We start from the raw sequence: 21,464 nt of genomic DNA, 5'->3' as shown, positions 1-21,464 counted from the left end.
TGAATAAAAAAATCCTCATTAGTCCCAGGATTTGCCGAAAGGCAGAATACCTAATAATAATAATAATTACTGAAAAGTAAGACACATAATTAACTAATTTTTAGGATATGCAGAAAGAGTTGTAAAAGCTTTACTACAAAAATGCCTGCACAAATCATAATTCGATGAGCTCCGAAATACAAAGTAACAAAACAGCATATAAGATTTAGTCTACAGAGCATTGCTAATTGAAGAATGGACATACTATTTCGAGAATCCCGATAAAAAGAGAAATGTTTACGATACTTTTCGTCTGGTCTCGATTCTCATCTCTAAAACGAGACAATAATTTGAGTTACTCTTGTCCCGTCTCAACTTTAAAATGTTAATTCTTGTTTCGATTGTTTTGTTTTAGAAACGAGATGAAAAATTCCTCTTCTCGTGGGTAACACTAAACAAAACCGCAGTATTCTTGCCAAATGTCACGCTTGTGCTTGTAACGGTACGACCTGAGCGGTGATGAGCTCCTAACTTTTCATCTTTTACTATATAATAATAATAATAAATATTATATACTACTGAAGAATTGATAATTCTAATACTGAAACATCCAAATATTTAAATATCTTAAGATAATGAAACATGTGTGATCGCCGGTCAATCGCCACCAAAAATTCTAAAGTAAAAAAATATATTTACACCGTGGTTCCGATCCGAGGATCTCCAGATTACTGATCGAGCGCCTTGATCACTGAACCACGATCACTACGCGCTGAATGATTCGTCTTTAGTGTGCTTAAGTTTCTTTGCCTCCACTTACAATAAGTCAATAATCTTTGCGTCCTGCGCCAAATAGTCACGAAAGAGCTCGCTATAAGTTTATAATGTGAGTGGTAAATTTGTGTGTATCTCAAGCAGTGGGCAGACATATTATATTTAACGAGATCTGCTGTTTAAGCAGGGATCTGAAGCTATGTAGCGCATTTTACGCTTTCCCACTGTGAACTGTGCTTTCTGCTGGAGACTCGGGTTTGACGAAACTTCATGTGGTCCGCATGACACCGTAAGCTGTAAATTCACGTCTGTTATACCATTGGTTCTAAAAGGGATGCTAAACCTCAATTTCAACCACCGGGAATCGAACTCAGAAACTCGTTCACCCAGGATGTGCACCTTAGTCACTTTATTACTTTTATATTTAAGCAAAACCTTGAACACAAAATGTACGCTACTTTTCTTTTTTTGTCGATTTATTTTGAAAACTTTTTTCTCATATTTTCTTTTAATATATTGACTTCACAGACCTTTGTTGTACTTTATCATATTATGCAAACGACCGCAACATCACACAGAAACGCCAAAGACAAATAAAAAATGTACGTGCTTTTCGGTGGAAGGCGGACCCACGATAAACTCCTCCTTGCAGTCTACAGCCGAACGTTACAGACCACTTAACTATGAATACCAACGACAAGATCGATGAAGAGGGTTTTTCAAACTTATTGTATTCGTTACTATTAAAAGTTCAATAACATCGCTGGATTTTGAACTTTTCCAATTTCAAGTTTTCTGCCATATTAAATATCCGATAATATTGTTTCCATCTGCAAATAATAATGAAATAATAAGAATAATAAATCAGTGAGGGCTACTGTAGCTTCTTTCCCATTATTAGTAAATCAACATAAATAACAATACTATGTTACTACTGTGTCGAATTTTAGGTCAAAGTCTCTATTTTTCTTTACGTGTATTTAAGAAACTAGCAGCGTTCACCCCGCTTCGCTGCGGTCACCCCGGAACGCAATAAACTTTGTTACTTAGATAATTTTTACTTTTTCGCTTTCAAGTGATATGATAAAAACCATAGAAGATTGCAGTAAATGTTAACATTATATCGCCTGTCATTTATGTTAACCCGCCCCGCTTCGCTGCGGTCACCCCCGAACGCAATAAACTTTGTTACTTAGATAATTTTTACTTTTTCGCTTTCAAGTGATATGATAAAAACCATTATAACGCCTGTCATTTATGTTAACCCGCCGAGTGACACGGTCATGCGGGTTGCATATAAATACGTTTATTTTTATACCTATGATGAACTAACAAAGGATTTGTACGTAATGGACACCTGAATGGTCAATTATCTCAAGACACTGGTAATTGAAAATTAAAGTGATATGATAAAAACCATCTAGGGTCCAAATCCTAATAACCCCCCAAAAATAAAAGAAATTGGTTCAGCCGTATTAGCGTGATGAGCGGACAAAGGATTTGTACGTTCTCTTTTATATATATAGATAGCAAGTAACACCTACGTTTCGGTAGCAAACGTAACAGTCAAGTTTTGTAGTACTAAAGTAACCTATACAATTCAGTGGTCATTTGTTTCCTTACATGATGAAATACTGAATAGATAGTTTCTTTGATTAACATCTTTCCATATTACTTTTTGTTCAAGAATGTATATGAGACAAGAAAAGAAAGAAAAAAAAAGGAAAGAAAGAAATGATTTTTTTTTTAGTTTAACGCGAAATGGTTATGCCCTTTAGACTAAAGAAGACAGATGATTAATGAAAGTAACTAATAGTGATTTTTTTTTCCTGCTTTCCCACCGAGAATCGAACCCACATGCACATTAGACGAGAAGAATTTATGATTGGTTTAATATATAATTTAATTTCCTATATTACGTATTTTAATTTTCTTGCAGCCGTACATGAAACATGAATGTTTTTTGCAATAAGCTGCAGATTCTTTACTTTGAAACTTGATTTCTAGCAGACATTATTTGAAACCATACTTAAATAAGCAGCTCTACAGGTTTCCTTAACGCTAACCCCAATTCACGAATGCGTGTCTTGGAATTATTACCACTGTGTGTATATCTAGCTTTCTTGGTCATCCTGTCCCTTGCAGGCTTGAATGATCCCGGATCACCCAGTATGTTTGGTTTTGGCGTTCATCCATTTATATATCACTTATACATTTCTTTTTCTAAACTGTTGTGATTGTAGTCTATATCCCAATTATACTTTCACTTGGCGGCAACGTGAAGATGTTCTGTTGCTCTTGTAAGACTACACATATTACTCTCTTGTCAGAATGGAGGGAGAATAAATTTCTCTGTAAGTAAACATCTGAGGGACTTAAGGATCTAGGTTTAATTTTTTGGACTTTGTCTCTGGAAGGCAGTCTCGGTTTTTGTGATCAGAATTGTACATGACAGTTATGTGTCATTAATTTGAAGGCATCAGGAAATTATCGGATTCAAGTAATATTGGTACGGATAATTCTTTAAGTGACACATTATTGTGTGAGTTACGAAAGCTTTAGCTTCTATCCAGTAATTTGGATTTATATATTATATATACACACACTGTCACCTTTTCATGTTACTTGTGAAATAATTGAAATCTTCAAATCAAATATGACGTTATTTGTAGTAGGTTGTACATACGCTGACTTAATTACAAATTTCTGTATTTTTCAGGGTAATGAAACGTCACTTCCTATGGAGCTATGCTCAAACTGTAAGTTCCTATCTTAATTATTTAGACGTAGTGTTGGTATTTCCTTGCATGTTTTCTTCACCTTGTAATGTCTTTGATGCGTAAGACAGAACATAGCTATATGGGACAACAAAACGAATGTGTTTCTATCATGAATCTCTTGTTTGTGGATCAAAGTGGATCTGAGAGCCTGGGTAATTGTTCCGCAGAATTACTGTTCGCGTAGGTCGTGATCTGTTACTGATTCATCAGTGGTGTAGACAATTTTAGGCAGAAGGTTTCCCGCAGAAATCCGTATATCAAATCAACTGATGATCGTTTCCGACAAAATTTATTATGTTTTGATTTGTGTACACGAAGTTTTCCCGTACTTCGAGAGTTAAAAATAAGATATATATATATATATATGTATGTATGTATGTATGTTCAGTTTTCTTTTCAGGTGTCATTTTGTACAGGCGTGTAAGCCTGTTTTGCACATTTCAAATCTTTGCGGTGAACGCTGTAACTCCGTTATATTTTAAGATATCGACTTCAAAGAAAAATCCTTTGGAAGAGAATTGATTTTGTGGTCCAATACTCATTTAACCGTACTACAATGGAAATGCCTTTAAGAAAAATATTGAAAATTAGTTTGAAAAACGCAAATTTTCACATTTGAAATAAAAAAAAAATTGAAAAAAAAGTAATAAAATAAGACTTGCCGTTAGTTTTCTTCTAGTTATAGGCTTCATGGTGTACTACTTTCTAAACGAGTTTGATGTCTGACAGCATTTTTTTTTCTACGAGTCTTCAAAAATAGCTATCTTTTGAAAATCAGCTATATCCAACTTAAGATATTTCAAGGCGTAATCTTGAAAAATCTTAATTTTTCACAAAACTAGCATTATTTGCGTAGTAAGAAGTGCTTAATTCTGATCAGTAAGACTAATTTTGAGTTGCGAGTGGCCAAATTCGTATTATTAGCAATTCAAGTAGAACAACTAATATATATATTGGACATAAAATGATATTATTTTATTTTTTTCGAATAGTTTTTGTTCGAAATACATATCTTCAGAAGTAACGAAGCTACAGCGCTTACCGTAAGTCTTTCAAATGTGCAAAACAGGCTTAAAAGTATGTGGAAAATGGCTGGTTGAAAGAAAACTGAACATCTGAAAAAATAAATGGTTAATTTCAACTCTTTAAATATAGTACAATTTTCTGTACAAAATTAAAAAAAGTAATACACTTTGTCAGCAACCTTCTAATCTGAAGTTAAGTAATATCAAATAAATTGACCTGTCCCCAATTTCTCCGCGACGCATTGAGCAGCACGTGGTTAGAGACAACGTTTGGACTTACCTAACTGAGCGGACGGCAACCACCAATGTATTCAGAGCCACTGTGGTCCTCCATGTAGCACACGAACATTAAACACCTCCCGCATAATTACTTCTGATATTTGCTTATGTTGCGTGGGTTGGGAAAGGGTGGTGGTATTCAGCGATGAGGTTGTTTCTGTCTCGGACTCATTAACAGTCGTGAGTGTGTGCCAGTAGACGTGTAGGTGAGCGGAAAAAATCCGTCGTACTATACATGATTGAGGTGCGACTCAACACCACTTTCACGGGCTACACTTCACGTCCTTCTCTTGGGACTTCTACTAAATGATGTCAACTTGTCACAGCTGTTGCCTTGTCCATCGCCATAAGTGATCTACCAGTCTTGGGTCGATCTGCGACAAATCTAGTTTCTTGGAATTTCTTCAGCAGTTTGAACACAGTACCATTGCTGGTAGGAGTTCTTTCCGAATGACAGCAGTTAAAATCGTCTGCAATCAACCTGGTGCTTCGTTCTCCAGAGATCAGCACGATCTCTATGTGCTCTACATGCGTCAAGTTCATCTGCTAGTAAGCCATATGCAACAATACAAATAAGGAAACAGTAATAACTTAGTAAGTAATGGTTAACACTAGAACAAGAAGAATAGTGCCATTCACTGTCTACGAAAATTTGCTATTAAAATGACATATCAGATGTTGTGGTTTCCATTTAAGGCAGTTCCGTAAAATTCAAGGTGGCAGACGTCATTGTCATGTGTCCTCATTTTCCCCTATCTCTGTTCTCACCTACATTGTTACTTTGGTTATATTTTCCAGCGTTTACCACTTATTAGGGTGTTCTCTCAGTTTTTGATCATCCTGTACTATGAGAGTATTATTGTGCTTGAGATATTGACATCATCGTTTAAGTTTATATATATATATATATATATATATATATATATATATATACTGTATGTTAATCTAGTTTTAAATATGCAGCTCAGCTAAAAAACGAAAGACTAAATAGCAAATCTTCTCATATAGAAACAAGAAAAAACACGTTCAGTTCTAGAAAATCATTTTTGTGTGACGAAGTTATGTGTTATTTTTAAACACTGTGCGAACAAAAACAAGTAGATATAGTAATGTGCTATAGATAGGAATAGCTGATATATTTAACTACAACGTTACTTAGAGTAATTGCTTATTGTTATTCATGTTTAAAAAAATGCCAAGAAGTGTCATGTAACTGCTTTTCCTTATTAAATGCTGACTGCTTATGATGTCCATGTGTACACGAACTCTTTCATACATTCCTTTTCTAGAGGTAATAATCCGTGTACAGTATGAGATGCAGAAGTTTAGCAGACTATGATATTGGTCTACTCAGCTATCCTTATTATAAACGAAAATCAAGCCAGTCTGTGAGTAACGCTATGCAAACTTCAAAACATTTAAGTTACGGATTGCATAAACATCTGGGGGAATATTTAGACATGCATAATTCTTATTATGAAGGCAAGACGCCTCAGTCTGTCAGTCACGCTAATTGCTAATGGGGCCCAGTCAGGCTAATAGTTGTAACTAGCTGTGCTGACTCCTACCTGATGTCAAGCGATGTCGCTAGCATGGAGGGAATTTGCAGACGAGACGAAGGTTTGGAAGAAACAGGTATTTCGAATAATTTGCAGAAATGCCCTTCCTCATGTAGTGCATGTTATTACTTGTAGTTCTCCGTTGTTTTTTGTAGTGTTTCTAATGCGTAATTTCTAGACAACTTAAAGAAGGTGTGAGGATTTAGTAAGAAAGATGAAGTTACTGAACACAGGGTTCGACTGAGTACCATAATCGCAGGAACTCCGAAGAGATGAAGAGCTTGCGTGATGAGCGAGTATTTTAATTTTCAACATAAATTATAGAAACTAATTACAGAACATTTTGATCAAGTTTTAACAGGGATGAAAAATGAACCGGTTCTTGTGAAAACTCTCCGGACCGGTTCCTGAACAGGTTCTGCGTTGTGGCTGTTCAGAAACCATTCTGTTTTTTCAGGAAGTGGTTTTCGAACCGTTTTTGAGATGTTACGGGCAGAGAGGAGCGTTTCTTGAACCGGTTCTGAGACATCAAGAAAATGAACAACCGGTTCTGGGAGCTGTTTTGAGATGTTAGGTAAAATGTTGAACCGGTTTTGAGTTTCGGCTGTTCAAGAACCGGTTCACGAACAGTTTTCATACGAAGTGGTTCTCGGCACAGCTCTGAGATTTAAGACAGGAGCGTTTCTTGAACCGGTTTTGATATGATAGTAAAGCGAAGGATAGCGTTGTATTCTTCGCTTGCTCTCACTACTTTCGCCTTTTGATGGGCTTCGGCTTCTCGACTACATACACACACTGGCGCAATGAAATCAAAACAACTGCAGTTGCATGAAAGAAATACACTTATTCAAATGTTTTTCATTGCATTTCCATTAACATTTCTCAAATATGTAGCACTAATAGTTGAGAATATCCTGGTGACGTCCCGTGGATGTCCATGGACGTCATGACGTAAATAGGATGTCCATAGAACGTCCAAGATATGTCTTAGTTGTACGGTATCCACGGACTGGTACCGACTGTCGCAGAACCGGTCTTTTGTTTCATTTTTTAGATCTGGTACAAATACCTGTCTTTTCTTCTTCTGACTTCTCATAAAGAGCATCAGAACCAGTTCTAGATTTTTCTTACATTTAAAAACCAGGTCCACTTTTACCTTACATAAAAGACTAACACAAGAACCAATCTCTCTAGTTTCTTGACATCTCAGAACTGGTTCCACAATCACTTCATAATAAACCAAACAGGTTCTTGTACCGATTCCTGAACCATGGTCAAAACGCAGAACCGGTTTTGAGAGCGGTTCTAAAATGTAGGAAATATGTTGAACCGGTTCTGGAAGCGGTTTCTAAAGTTAAAACAATAGAACCGGTTCTGAGAGCATTTCTTAAATTCAACAAAACAGTGAAACCGGTTTTGGAACAAAAGAGCGGTTCTTTTTCCATCCCTGATTTTTGACGTTTCCTTGTGCTCGTAGCACATTTCTTAATTTTAGGATTTATTTTTTACCTTGTTAGGGTTTAGTGCGTTAATTTCCAATATCTCGTTTTTAAGAGATTATAGAGCAGGGTTGGCAAAAACCATAATTTTTATTGAAAAAAAAAAACTTTTTTTTTTTGTTTAAACCAGGTTTATTTGGTTTAAATAATTTGCTGTATATATTCATATCATATATAGACAGAAATAAGTTTGTTTCGCCTTAATGTTATTATGCAACAGCTGGGTTATGCTGGAAGGGATCACATAAGCTTAAAGCGGAATAAAAACTGCTTCTCGAGTTACATCCGAGAGAAATTATACTCCATTTGAACTCGGAACCAGGACTAATTGGCCACAAATGCTATACGTCTGCCGACTCACTCACGAAGGAATCCTGATAAAAATACATTGTACTGATCTTTACATGCTTCTTAATATAACTGTCAAGAGTCATTTCAGAAGGACAAGATAAACAGTTACACAAGTGAAACCATTATACAGAATTACATATGGACAATTTTAAAGTACTATGGAGTACAGAAGAACTAATTTAGTTCAAGTTAGTTAACAACGATTTTTATTGATTCAAATTAAAGAAATACAACGACTTAATTTGCATATCAGTAAGAAAAGTGAATAAAGATACGAATTATTTGAGTTCACTTTGGCTCAGACTCATTTATACATAATAGGGCCGCGGTGGCTCAGTGGTAGAGCTTTCACCTCTGGTGCTAGGGGTCTCGGGTTCAAACCCTGCTCCCGCCAAGTGAACTTTGTGGTGGACAAACACCGTGTGCGTGGGTTTTCTCGGGGTTCTCCCGTTTCCTCCCACTTTCTTCATTCCACCATTTCATTCATTACTCATTATCACCGTCTCCTTTAGCCTAACCGGCATAAGCGTGGGACGTAAAACTCAAAATTTCATTTCATTTCATTTCATTTATACATAAATAGTTACCAAAGATACTTCTCATTCACTAAATGCCTCTCGGGTCTGTATGACCTTCCCCCCCCCCCAACATACAAAAAGCACGGCATTTCGATGTATTTTATCAGTAGTAAACATTGAAACGAAACAATATTTAGATTTTTTCTTTGATTGCAATTACATAATAATAACAACTACAAAAACAGTCACAAAACAAACATTTATAAACTTATATAAAAAAAGTTGCTTTTGTAGTATAATCTTTTTGAGTAATGAATGGGGAATTTAAGTCTGAATATAATACGAATAATATACGGGAGTGAAACGTGATAACCCACAAATGGTGTTCAAGATTTTACAAACACACTTTTACGAACATTTTTCGTTTTTTGGTTTAAACCAGCCAACCATGTTATGGAGCAAGGAAATTTTCATAAACATTCAAATGTTAATACTTTCTTTTCTTTTTCTAACACTATTTACACTATGCGTGTCATTTTGGAGTTCTGCGTCAAATTTCTTGTCACGTTATATTGGCAAGATTTAAACAGTTTTTTGTTGCTTATTAGGTATCTGAAAAAAATTGTGTCGAGTTCATTTGTGACAGTACATTCTTCCTACATCTCTCACTTCGAGGCGATGCTGATATTGGAGAAACAAAAAAGGAATAAAAAATAAAGGCAGCATCTTAGTGTTTTTTCCTTAGCCTGCTGACTGTGGTCCGTACTGTTATCAAGCATGGGAATTCCATACAATGTTTACTGGATACAATCTCAGCCATGATTCTTTCAGCATAATTCATTTCCTGTTGTCGACTCATAACTTTTAATTGAGGTAGCCAGCACGTGTGTACAACACGGAAGAAACAGCAAGGAAACGTCAAACAAAGCCCCTCGACACACAAATCCGACAGAGGACCATGAGTGGAACGCTAACTTGATTCCATAAGAGTTTCTTTATCAAAGACGTAAGGCTAGCCATAGCCTTACTATCAACTGTATGTCATACCTCCAAGGACCAACTGTCACTATCTCTTATTCTGAAAGAGCCTAAATCCTTCATGTTCCAGAGAAGGAAAGTCATGATATTTATACTAGAATCCCAGGCTCGAGTCCCTGTGGGACTGGACGCGGATCATCACGTGATTACCATTGAAACTTGTAGGATTGTCTCTCACCTTAACAACTCATCAAAGGAGTCTATGAATGCATCATAGTTGAGGTACAGTAGAACCTTACCTTTACTCTGCTATTTGCGTCTCTTGGATCTTTACTAATAACGAATTGGGTGTCATCACCAACCTTGTTTATTAATCTCGTGGCTAACCTAAGTTTGCAGTGACGTAAGCACTGGCCCACTCACAATCAGAAGGAAAGTATTGTATTCATGCGCGAGTACAGCTGACAGCAAAATTGTTCCTTCCATTACAGCAAAATTTATACACTTTCTGACCCCAATCAGAAATTACTACTGAGACATCGTGCCCCCGTACAGAATGGAAGAGAATAAAAGTGCGTACGAATCTCAGATCTTAAAAAAAACTTCGTTGTCTCTCTGGACCTTATTCAGTAGAGTTTCCGTTAACGCAACGCAACACGTGCGTCTTAATTTGAGATAATAAGCATAGCAGTTATAATTGCTCATTGTCTTTTTACGTTGCGTGGCGATCAGCAAATTGTACGATGAAAACCTCTGTCTTTTAATAAATTTATGAGAAACCTCGTGGTAAATAGTGAAATTTAAAGATGCAAATTATTGATAGAAAATAGGATCTTAATAAAGTACATTGTGTTGTTCCTTGTGCTTCTGCTGTGTGTTCATTTAAAAATGCGTAGTTGCTTGGTTGGATCCGAGTTCCTTTCAGCATTGAGGATAAATTATGCGTGTACCTAAAGCTTAACATGGGTTCTCAGAGGGAATCGAAGCTTGGTCTCCCACACTGAAAGCGCGTACGCTAACTATATAACCAAGGAAGTTCAAGAGTGAGAGCTTCTACTATTTCTGTCGTTCACATTGATTTGTGAAGAGAGGCGATACAAATTTTATTTTAAAACTTAAAAGCCATTTTTACTAAATGAGGATCACTGTTGATTTCAGCCGATATTTCTTTCACCATGGTAGCCTTGTTGCTTGCATTGCATCAAGATTTATGCAGTTTCTGACGAATGACACGCTTTGTAAAATCATCAACTTTTTCCAATCGTGCACCTTTATTTTTCACACCGTCTCGTGTGTTTGTGGGTGTCGACACTTTCCCTTCTTCCAAGAATTCGTTTTTCACGCTCACTGACAAGTAATTTACCAGCAGTAAGGCTAAGAACAGCACTCTCACTCTTACAGGGATCGGCAAATCGTAAGTATGAATATACGTTTAAGTAATTTGTCTTGCTTAACTATTTAATGGACTGCCACCTCAATGTAATCAAAAATAACACGCAGGTGAACAGACACTGAATTTCCTTCGCACAGGACGTCATATTGCACATGTACAGCAGAAAACAAACTATTATATATATATATATATATATGGTGATCAGAAAAATGGAAACACCTGAACGAAATTGCAACTTACCAGATTAATATGGTATCGGGCCACCTTTCGCCTTCAGAACAGCCTTGATGCGACGTGGGATGGAGGCATAGAGGTCGTGAATGGTAGCAAGTGGAATTTTACACCATTCCTCGTTCAGGGCATCAGCCAGTTCTGTGAGAGAGGATGGAGGTGGAAATCGTCGCCGGAGTCGTGTTTCCAAGACGGACCACAGATGTTCAATTATGTTGAGATCTGGGGATTGGGCGGGCCAGGGGAGGTGTTGAACTTCATCTTGATGTTCCTCAAACCACGCTGCAACAACGCCAGCTGTGTGAATGGGTGCATTATCATCCTGGAAGATGGCGTCATTGTCCGGGAACAACATCTGGACCATTTGGATGCAAGTGGTCTCCAATTGCGACATAATCGTTGGTAGTGATTCGTCCGCTACGTGTGACCACAGGACCCAATGAAAACCATGATATAGCGGCCCACAGCATCACCGAGCCGCCGCCATTTTTCACAGTTGGGCGGAGACACTGCAGATCATAAGCTTCTTTGCGCGTTCTCCACACACAAACACGGCCCGTGGTTGGGAATAGGGTGGAGGATGACTCATCCGACCATATCCCACGTTTCCAGTCCTCAACGGTCGAAGTTGCATGGTCGCGGCACCATTTGCGGCGTGCGAAAGCGTTATGGTCCCTGATGAGCGGTTTGGCCCGTGCAACACGGCCCCGTAAGTTCATGTCATGTAATTCGCGGCGGACTGTGATTGTGGAAATAGGGTGGGGGAGGTGCTGATTGAGTTCCTCCGTCACTTGTTCCGCAGTGGCACGACGGTTCTGCGTGACTATGCGCTTTAATACCCGGCGTGACCTGTCACTCATGATTTTCTTCCGCCCACTGTTCCGCTTCCCCGATGTGGTTTTTCCGTGTGTTGTGTAGGCCATCATCACCTTCGACACTGTCCCACGCGACACACCTAACACAGTAGCCACTGCCGCCACACTCACTCCACATAACCGCGCACCAACAATTTGCCCTCTTTGAAAATCTGAGAGGTCTCCCATTTTACACTACCTCCGTCTGCTGCAGCCACTGGACACTGCTGTTCCACTGCGCCTGACGTAGTGTGGAGACCGACCTAAGATCCCACCACCAGCGGTCCAGCGCTGCGGGCGCCACGATACCACTGCCAACCCTTTCATCTGACGTGTTGCCAACTACAGGTGTTTCCATTTTTCTGATCACCATCTGTATATATATATATATATATATATATATATATATATATATTGTAGTTCTTTGATCAAATCGTAACTACATACTTGGTTCTACATAAAGGGTAATTTTTAAAATGTGGGATTATTTGCTTGCACGCATCATTAAACCGCACTGCTTGTTACAGAAAATGTTGCAGCCCTTTGTTCGTTTCTATAACTTAAGATCATTGCGTATTTTGAGCATGCATTATGTATATATTAACTATTTGTTACTTCAAAGTATTAATAATTTTAATCATGTCCAGGTAAATGTTAAAAACCAGGTTCTGTAGTAGGAAACTCTTTCATAATGATGGAATTTCAACACTACTTGGAATTACTTATGGTTAGTGATTTGGAGCTACTGAAACTACTTCACTGAAAGCTTGTGTTGACCACAAGTTTAGATTGCTGTACCGATGTGGTCCCAGATTGAATTCCCTTGCAGTGCTGAGCACGTTCCACATTCTCTCAGTTTGGCAGCTTTTTGTGTAGGAGCTAATTTTAGAGATCTCTTGTCACCCTTCCGTTTCCAGTATAGTAAGAATACGGGTCTATATGTTTTTACGAACTGGGAACAAACGCTACTGGAGCAGGAATAAAAATATGCCAATCATTCGGATGGGATGATGTAGGTCTAAATACACAGTACAGTGTGATTTAACAAAATTAAGAATGAAGATTAATTCGTCGAAGCGGACCATGTACACAAGCCGTAGGTCCGCAAAGTTGCTAGTTAAGTCGATAATAGTTAAATATGTGAGGCATGAGGAGAAGCATTCAATTGCATGCAAAAAGCATTCTTCATTATTATTGCCACCTTGGGAAATCCTGCAAAGTGGGACGATAGAGCTTACGTAAGTTGACTGCGGGCTAAATAGTGACACGAGCAAATATCTTGTTTCCGTGTTATTGGGAGCATCAGTTTCTGAACAGGTTCTTTACAATACTCTATGGCGCCTTCAGCAATAATTGGCATCACATGAAATCATTTCCGAACATCAAAGACCACAACTACATCAATAAAAATTGTATTTGGTGATTTGGGGATATCGTGTGTTGTGCAGTCTGATGATCGATACAATTGTGTATGCGAAACAAGTAGAATGTGGATAATAATGGAAGACTGTAGAACTAGTACATCTGAACGGGAAATACATTGTTTTGCTTCAGGACAACACGAAATCACATGCTGCTGACGCTACTCGTAACACCATTAACGGACTTGACTGGAAACTGTAATAAACATGGTAACCAAAAAAGTTCTTGCGTTCATGACTATTAGAAACAGACAGACATACTGCTCAGCGTTAGGTCTCGAAGTACTCTCCATCAGTATTCAGCACACACTACCATAATGTTCCTGTAGCTGCGTATTGCCCTGGATGAAACTCGGGGATCTTGAACGCAAAGAAGTCCATGAGTGCTGTCGCATGTTTGCATATTATCGAAGGATTTCCACCAGAGGTGATGCCTAGGGGATGGAACAGGTGGTTATCTGATGGCGCTAGGTCTGGGGAGTATGATGAATGGGACATCTCCCAGCCAAGTCGCTCTTGCTACGTGGGATAGTCGTGGAGGTGCAGCATACATTTACAATTAACCAACCCTGTCTGCTGCAATGCATGTTGCACCCATTCTAATTTCTGTAAGTACACGTCCGCAGTGATGGTGTGGCTAAGTAGTAGAAGCTCGTAATTCACCATTCGGCGACTACCACCAGACACAGATCATGATTGTGCGTGGGTGCAGAAGTGGTCTTGAGGTGGTAAGCATAGCGTCACGTGGTAACAACCAATGTCTGGTATTCTTAGGAGTGTCATACTGGATCACTTTTTGTCAGTCAGCGCTGAACTACGTATGGGTGTGTTGCGGTGCCGCGACATGAACGACAAACAGGCGGTCACTCGTTGTTCCTCGTTAGCTACCAAGAAGATATGTAGGGTACCCACTTGCAATTTGTACACTTTTCCTATGCTGTGCAAGCAAAGTTTGACTACTGTTCTCCATAGCTGTCTGTAGGGCCTCATCATCCAACGCTTAAGGTCTGCCACTGCGGGATTCATCACAAAGAGTCAGATCTCCCCACTTGAATTTCTGGAACCAATGGCTGGCGGGGCGTTCGTTTACAACACGCCTGACGTATTCAACGATTTGATGCAGCTGGTGATAGGTTCACCTGAAAGTCATACAGGAGACAATGATAAACGAGCTGCTTCGATACCTCCAGTTTTCTTCGATATTGAACGAGCTATGTACACATCGTGCCTGTAGTGACATAGGTCAGTAGTCACACTAATTCCCCATCGTTTTTCCGGCGCGTACGCAATTTAGTTCCTTCTTTGAAAGATCTTTATTAAATAGGACGTCAAAAATGGCAAGAATTTCTTTGGATATTTTGAATGTGACATTCTTTCGTCAGGTTACAATTTTGTTCCGTTCGTTGGACAATTTAAAAAGACAACAGTTCTGAACCCTAGACGAGATGTCCACGCAATTCTTGAACTATTCCTGTTTATTTACTCCATTTATCACCATTCACTTGAGTTGATCATCATACATCTCCTTTAGGTTACAGAACATAACCATGGGACACCTAAATAGAAGGCTTGCTCAATTCATTTTCCGAGTAATCCATTTTATTGTATTTGTAATATCTCATTGAATATTATTTGCATCACATATTGTTTTTATATATATATATATATATATATATATATATGTATTCTCTTTTTTGCAGTTGACGCAGATGAGATTAGAAGGTTGGGAAAACGCTTTCGAAAACTCGACTTGGACAATTCAGGCTCTCTGAGTATTGATGAATTTATGTCGCTGCCGGAACTACAGCAAAATCCATTAGTACAGCGCGTGATTGATATATTTGATGCTGACGGGAATGGTGAAGTAGATTTTAAAGGTAAAAATAATACTCTGATAATACTCTGAAGTAGAAAATAAAGGTAAAAATAATACTTTGATCTTGTATTCTGTGACTGTACAATCTATCATGGGCTAGTCTATGCCGAATCAACATCTCTTTTCAATTCAGCCAACCAATGTTTTCACTGAATTTGATGAAATGTTAGAGAATATGGGACTGTCGTTCTGAAATATACAATGTTCATATAGCGAAGCTACTAATACAAATTAAGCGTAAGTCATAGCTTTAGTTGTGAAGTAAAACCTTGATTTTGGGCTTGTTCTGAAGATGTCTTCATTAAATATAGTTTTATGTTAGTGTCAAGCATCTTATAGCAAGGTCATATAGTATCTTTTGACTTCAAATGTTGTTTTTTTTAAGGTACGTAGTTAAATGAGTTATCTTTAACGTAAGATTTATTTTGCGATGGCTTTGGAAGCAATATATACCATAAAATATAAATAGCACATTAAATGACACTTTAGATATTTCAGTACTGGCAGGGTTTACTACTCTAAATTTACGAAGTACGTCGATATATAGGCCATAAAGCACTGATTAGAAAAAAAATAAACCGTATAATTTTGGAATTCGGCACAGTTATGAGGGGGGGAGTACCCCAAACGACACACTACAAATCCATGAGGATGGGGCCGGAGGGCGGTGGATGAGGGATTTAAAGTTTAAATTTTTGTTAAATATCTCAAAGTATAAGGTGTACGGTAGCTAAAAACATTTCAAGTACAAAATCAAACTACATTAAGTTTCCTACAAAAATATACTTTACATTTTTTCGTAGGATCAGTAGTTTATAAGATATAAGGAATAAAAAGTACATGTTTCGGAAAATTATTATTGTAACTAAAAGTATTCGGGTAGCTTTCAGAAAAAAAATTATGCCTATACGACAATATACAAAGATAATATACAATTTCGCGCGTAAGTACACTAACACGCGAGGTGCCGGCTCTGGTCGCTTTATGTGAGTTGTTTGGGCATCGCATTCCACATCTGGTTTAGTTCTTATGTTCCGAACTTTTGCAGACGTAGCCTGTGTGTCAGTGTTCGTCACAAAAATTACGTCGGACGGAAAACGAATGAGAAGGTGTTAGTAATAGTAAGGAAGAAAAGAACAATTACAAAAAAGGAAGAGAACTGGTTTGAACATTGGCTGAGAAAAAAAACTGTATGAGTGACGTGCTAGAGGGTATGGTGGAAGGAAACAGGAGGAGGCAAAGGAGGCTACAGTTGTTGAACGGTAACATAACAGAAAAATCGTACGTGAAGACATAGGCCTAAAGGTGGATGGAAGTTTCTCAGTTGCGGGAAGTGGCCTGCCAATAATGACAGAATACGTATGATGATAATGAGTTTTCATCTGTATTATCTACATTGTAGTTTTTCATTATAATGTGTACTTAATTGTATGCATTTGTCCTAGCTTGAAACTAGCTTCGTACGGCCTTCTTCAAATAAAGTCTTTCCGGTGTCTTTTATCATTTGGAGCTCGTTTTACATCATTCACAATTTGGAATGCCACACTACGTAAAAGTTAGAATTTGCAAATAATCCCATCGAAAATTCACTGAAAATAGTCTTTGTTTGGCGAGACGAGCCCAGACAAAAATTTATAATAGTCCGTGTTAGTTGTGCTTCCAGTTGGCAGGCAGTCTACTAAGACTAAGACTACATCACAATCCCAAACACAGTAATATTGCCATGCCCATAGAAGAAATTGTACGAGACTAAATGCAAGGCATATGTAATCACCCTAAGTTTGCCTACGTAAGCATCATAGAGCAAAAGTTTAATCGAAAGGAACTTAGTGTTAAAGGGAGCTAATACGTCTGATCTGTAATCATGTGATAGGCTGTTGTGTTGGGACTAACCTAGAACTACAAATTAAAATTTAAAATAAAATAGTGAAACAGTATTTGCAAAAATTATATTAAACCCATTTCATCCAGTCTCAATTAACTATGTCTAGAAAATGACTACTCACTCAGTTTAAACAAACTATTAGTTCATCTAAAATGCCTTTGTAGAATAAGAGTTGTGAAATTTCAGTGTTGGACTTCTGATAAAATAAAATGTAATATGAAATAAATAATTTATGCGATTTATCGGGACAATAAGATGTCTTGTAACCGGGAATGTGCAAACAAGACCCGTTTTATTTATTTATTTATTTTTTATTTGTCTCGGGCAGGCAATCCAGAACAAATGCTTCACACAATAGCTTACTGTAAGCGGCACATTGGCTAAAAGAGATTACGTGAGTTCTCTCATATGTTACGCGGCCGGAGAAACTCCCGCCAACAAACTTAGTTCGCAGGAAGTTACGCTGCTGTACTGAGTTTACATAATACATTTTAATATCTTCGTTCACGTGATGCCGCTATGGCTATTACCACAAAAGGCAAGAGGAATGCTCGTACTCTTAAATTACAACTTGAATTGCTAGAGAAATTGGAAACAGTGGTCAACAGTAAGATATACAATAGGTTATATTCAATTATCCGAAAAAATCATGTATCCGCAAACTACCAAGTCCCATTGTTTCTGGTTACGTGTTTTTTAATAAAGCTTCTGCTTTTATTTTCAGTGCCGATCATCTGACTTTGGGCTTTATATGAATCATCTTAATCTTTTAGACGCCGAATTGCTTTGTCATTGAACTACATTTTTTATGTGTCATAGAATGGGTCATTTTATTCCTATTTAGGTATATTCTCGTTTGGAAACATTGGCGTTTTAAGTGAACATTCTATATATAACTAAGAAAATAAAGTTTTATTTGATGCACCTAGGATATATTATAATATCACTATTAAATTGAATATTACAATTGACACTATATTTTTAGTCTTCTTGAATTTCAAAATTGACAGAGTACAAGGCATTTGGCGTTCTTCAAACATTAATTAGTACAGTTCACTGTTCAAACATCTACGGTAGATCTTCAATGGTACAATGGGAAACACTCCTGATGAAGCCTTTTCTCACAGTCCTGGCATTGCTTTCTTGTATTTTTCTGACACACAACACACCATCCCTGTTTCGGTGCTGATATCAGATAGTGACCACCAACTTGATTACATGAGGATGATCTTTGATGAGCTCGGGGGCCGGGTCGGATAACAATCACGGGTTTGCTGTGCAGCAACGCCAGTATAATTTCTCTCCGGAACTGAAGATGCGTCATACCACCTTGTGTTTTCTTATTTATTTCTGAATGTAAAAGCCATGATGCCACTACTGGAATATTTAGTTTGTTGTTGAACAAATTCCACCACCACTTTTTACTTCGTAACTGTGGACGATAGCTACCTAGTTCTCGGTCAAGAAGATCAACACCTCCTGCTGCGGGATTTGGATTATTTCGTGCTTAGATCTGGAGAACCTTCTGACAGTAGAGACAGGTTCGTGTATAGGGAAGTTAGAAGCAACCGTCACAACTGCATTGTCATTCCATTTGCATACATACACGTTCCCATCACAGCGGTAGTCAAAATTGCCCTATCCTTTTTCGACATCTCTTTCGAACTTGTCAAAGGGCATTGTTTGGTTCAATTTTCCCTAATTGTGCCTATTGCTTTCACGTGCAATAATCTCAGTTCGTTTACGAGATCATAGGGAGTGAAAAAAATATCAAAATAGACCTCATGCTGCTTTGGATTTGACAAAATACTTATCATACGCTTCACTACTGCTGATCAAATTGGTTCTCTTGATTCACCTTCACCTTCACCTTTCTTTCCACTGTAGATTTCCAAGTGATAGGCATACCCATTTGATGAACATATCATCCAAATTTTATATCCGAACCTTATGGGTTTGCCTCGAATGAACATTTTACAAAAACGATGGCCATAATAGGGAACCATTGATTCATCAGTACTTAACATCTCATGAAATACACCAAACTGGCAAAGATTTTTTGGAAGTTCATTGTATATAGGTGAAATCTTGAAAGTTTATCTTCAGGTTTCATTATAGCGTTATCCATCACATGGAAAAATCGTTTTACCTGTGGAAAACGGCCACAAGACATAATTTTGGGCACAATGGGAACAGACGTGCCTTCTGCAATACTCCAATACATGTCTTCTTTGGGGATACTGTGATATCCACTCAAAAGTAACAATCCACAAAATTGGGAAATGTCTTCAGTACCTACTTCCAAAGAATGTCCTTTCTGCAAGGCATATAGTACGGTCATGGCTGACAAATGTTCAAAATATTCAAGAGGAAGAATTGTTCTGAAGAACTTAATACTGTTCAACGAAACTAGTTCAGGATGTCTTTCACACAAAGGCACAATTGGTTCCGTCTCCAGCTGTGAATCGAACGTAATGATTTTCTTCCATCTACGTAAATTTTCTTTTCTGACCTGTGTACTAGCACTCAAACGCTCAGTTTGCGCCACGTTCGGCGTTTTGTCAATGGTAGCACAATCTAATTCAGATTTACCGGTACTGATTATAATTTCTAGCTCACCACAAACATCATTCGGCTCAATAGGAATCAAATCTGCATCATCTATATGCTCCTCGTCCGTTAGATCAGGGGGAATAATACACACTTCAGCATCAGATATGTCTGAAAGCGTCTCAAAATATTCACGAACTTCTTGTAATGTTAAAAATCGTTTCATAATAATGTGTTTGCAATGTACGCAGGAAATTCGAAAACCTCAGCAATGTGCCACCACCTAACACATCTGGCAATGCAAACCACAGTTTACTTCCACTTAGTGTTGCCAGTCCACACTTTTTCCAAACAATGTTTTTGTTTTTCTCAATATTGCACAAATAAAATCTTAACGGATCACGCCAATGTTCCCAAATGGGAACATCGTAAAATTTCGATCTCTCGGTCATTTTATGTTTGTAATATTGGTGTAGATTTGCATTGGATCAAAAGGTTGGTCTTAAAAACCAACCAGAAACGCTACTGACATAGAGTTTAGTCTTTATAAAAGAAAATTACAAATAAGCCTGAGCACTCATGTGGAAAATGAATATGAAACAGAAGTTTAGAATTTTTTATTCGACCTATTATAATTATTTACGAAGCGGTAATTCTTCCAAAACATCTTATCACGTTTAATCTGAAAGAAGCGTGTCAAAAAATGCAACTGTATTTCATTAGTATAGCTATATATTCGAAAGTGCATGATGTTCCCAGATGGGAACATTAGTGTCTAAAAGGTTAATTCTAGCTAAGTAATTCATTTTAATTATGTAAAAGTAAAGAAATTTGACAGCTAGTTTGGATATAAACCGGGAATCAGGTATAGATTGAATCACGGGCAAACTATTTTATGCTGTTTTGAATATGAATATCTTTCTTTTTAAACAATGTCAGTGCATATATTTAATAATATAACTTATTTCAGAGTTTATCCAAGGAGTATCACAGTTCAGCGTAAAAGGGGACAAAGAGTCCAAACTGAGGTTTGCATTTAGAATTTACGACATGGATAACGATGGATACATCTCAAATGGGGAACTGTTTCAGGTATTATATTTACATTAGTTATTTCACATATTGCATAGCTGAAATAATGCCAAAGCAGACAAGTGACAGAATAAATCAAATTGTTAAGTTAATGTGCTTTCAAAACTATTAGAAAATCATAATTTGATCTCTTTGTAGAAATTACGTATACTTCCGTAATAATCTTTTAAAACAAAGCTTAGTGCCCGAAGCTTTTTGATCACAACTGCACATTTTGGAAAAATTTACAAATTCATTTTGCTTTTTGTAGGTAAATTTTTTAGTAATTTTTGAATAGACATGACAAGGTTACAGTTAACATAAATACAATTTTGCACAATTTTTTTTAGTTAAGTTTAACAATAACCTTTTCATTTTTTTTTTTTTTAAATAATTAGTGTTAGGAGTATCTGTAACTATTAAGAGTATGTGTGTCACCGT

The 21,464-nt window shown here is 37.4% G+C and overlaps 1 protein-coding gene across 1 annotated transcript in view; it reads left to right on the top strand.

The window, feature by feature from the left end:
- The window catches only part of LOC145660480 (calcineurin subunit B type 2), a 71,319-nt gene that overhangs the window by 17,913 nt on the left and 31,942 nt on the right, over positions 1-21,464 (top strand). The window contains exons 2-4 of the mRNA XM_081725552.1: positions 3,473-3,512; positions 15,342-15,518; positions 20,923-21,044. Of these exons, the coding sequence (XP_081581678.1) occupies positions 3,473-3,512; positions 15,342-15,518; positions 20,923-21,044 (339 nt within the window). The remainder of the gene's footprint in view (positions 1-3,472; positions 3,513-15,341; positions 15,519-20,922; positions 21,045-21,464) is intronic.

Source organism: Thermobia domestica, chromosome 9, assembly GCF_964235325.1.
Source record: "Thermobia domestica chromosome 9, izTheDome1.hap1.1, whole genome shotgun sequence".
Lineage (NCBI taxonomy): Eukaryota > Metazoa > Arthropoda > Insecta > Zygentoma > Lepismatidae > Thermobia > Thermobia domestica.
The sequence above is the reverse complement of the archived record's forward strand: the minus strand, read 5'-3'. Positions and strand labels throughout refer to the sequence as shown.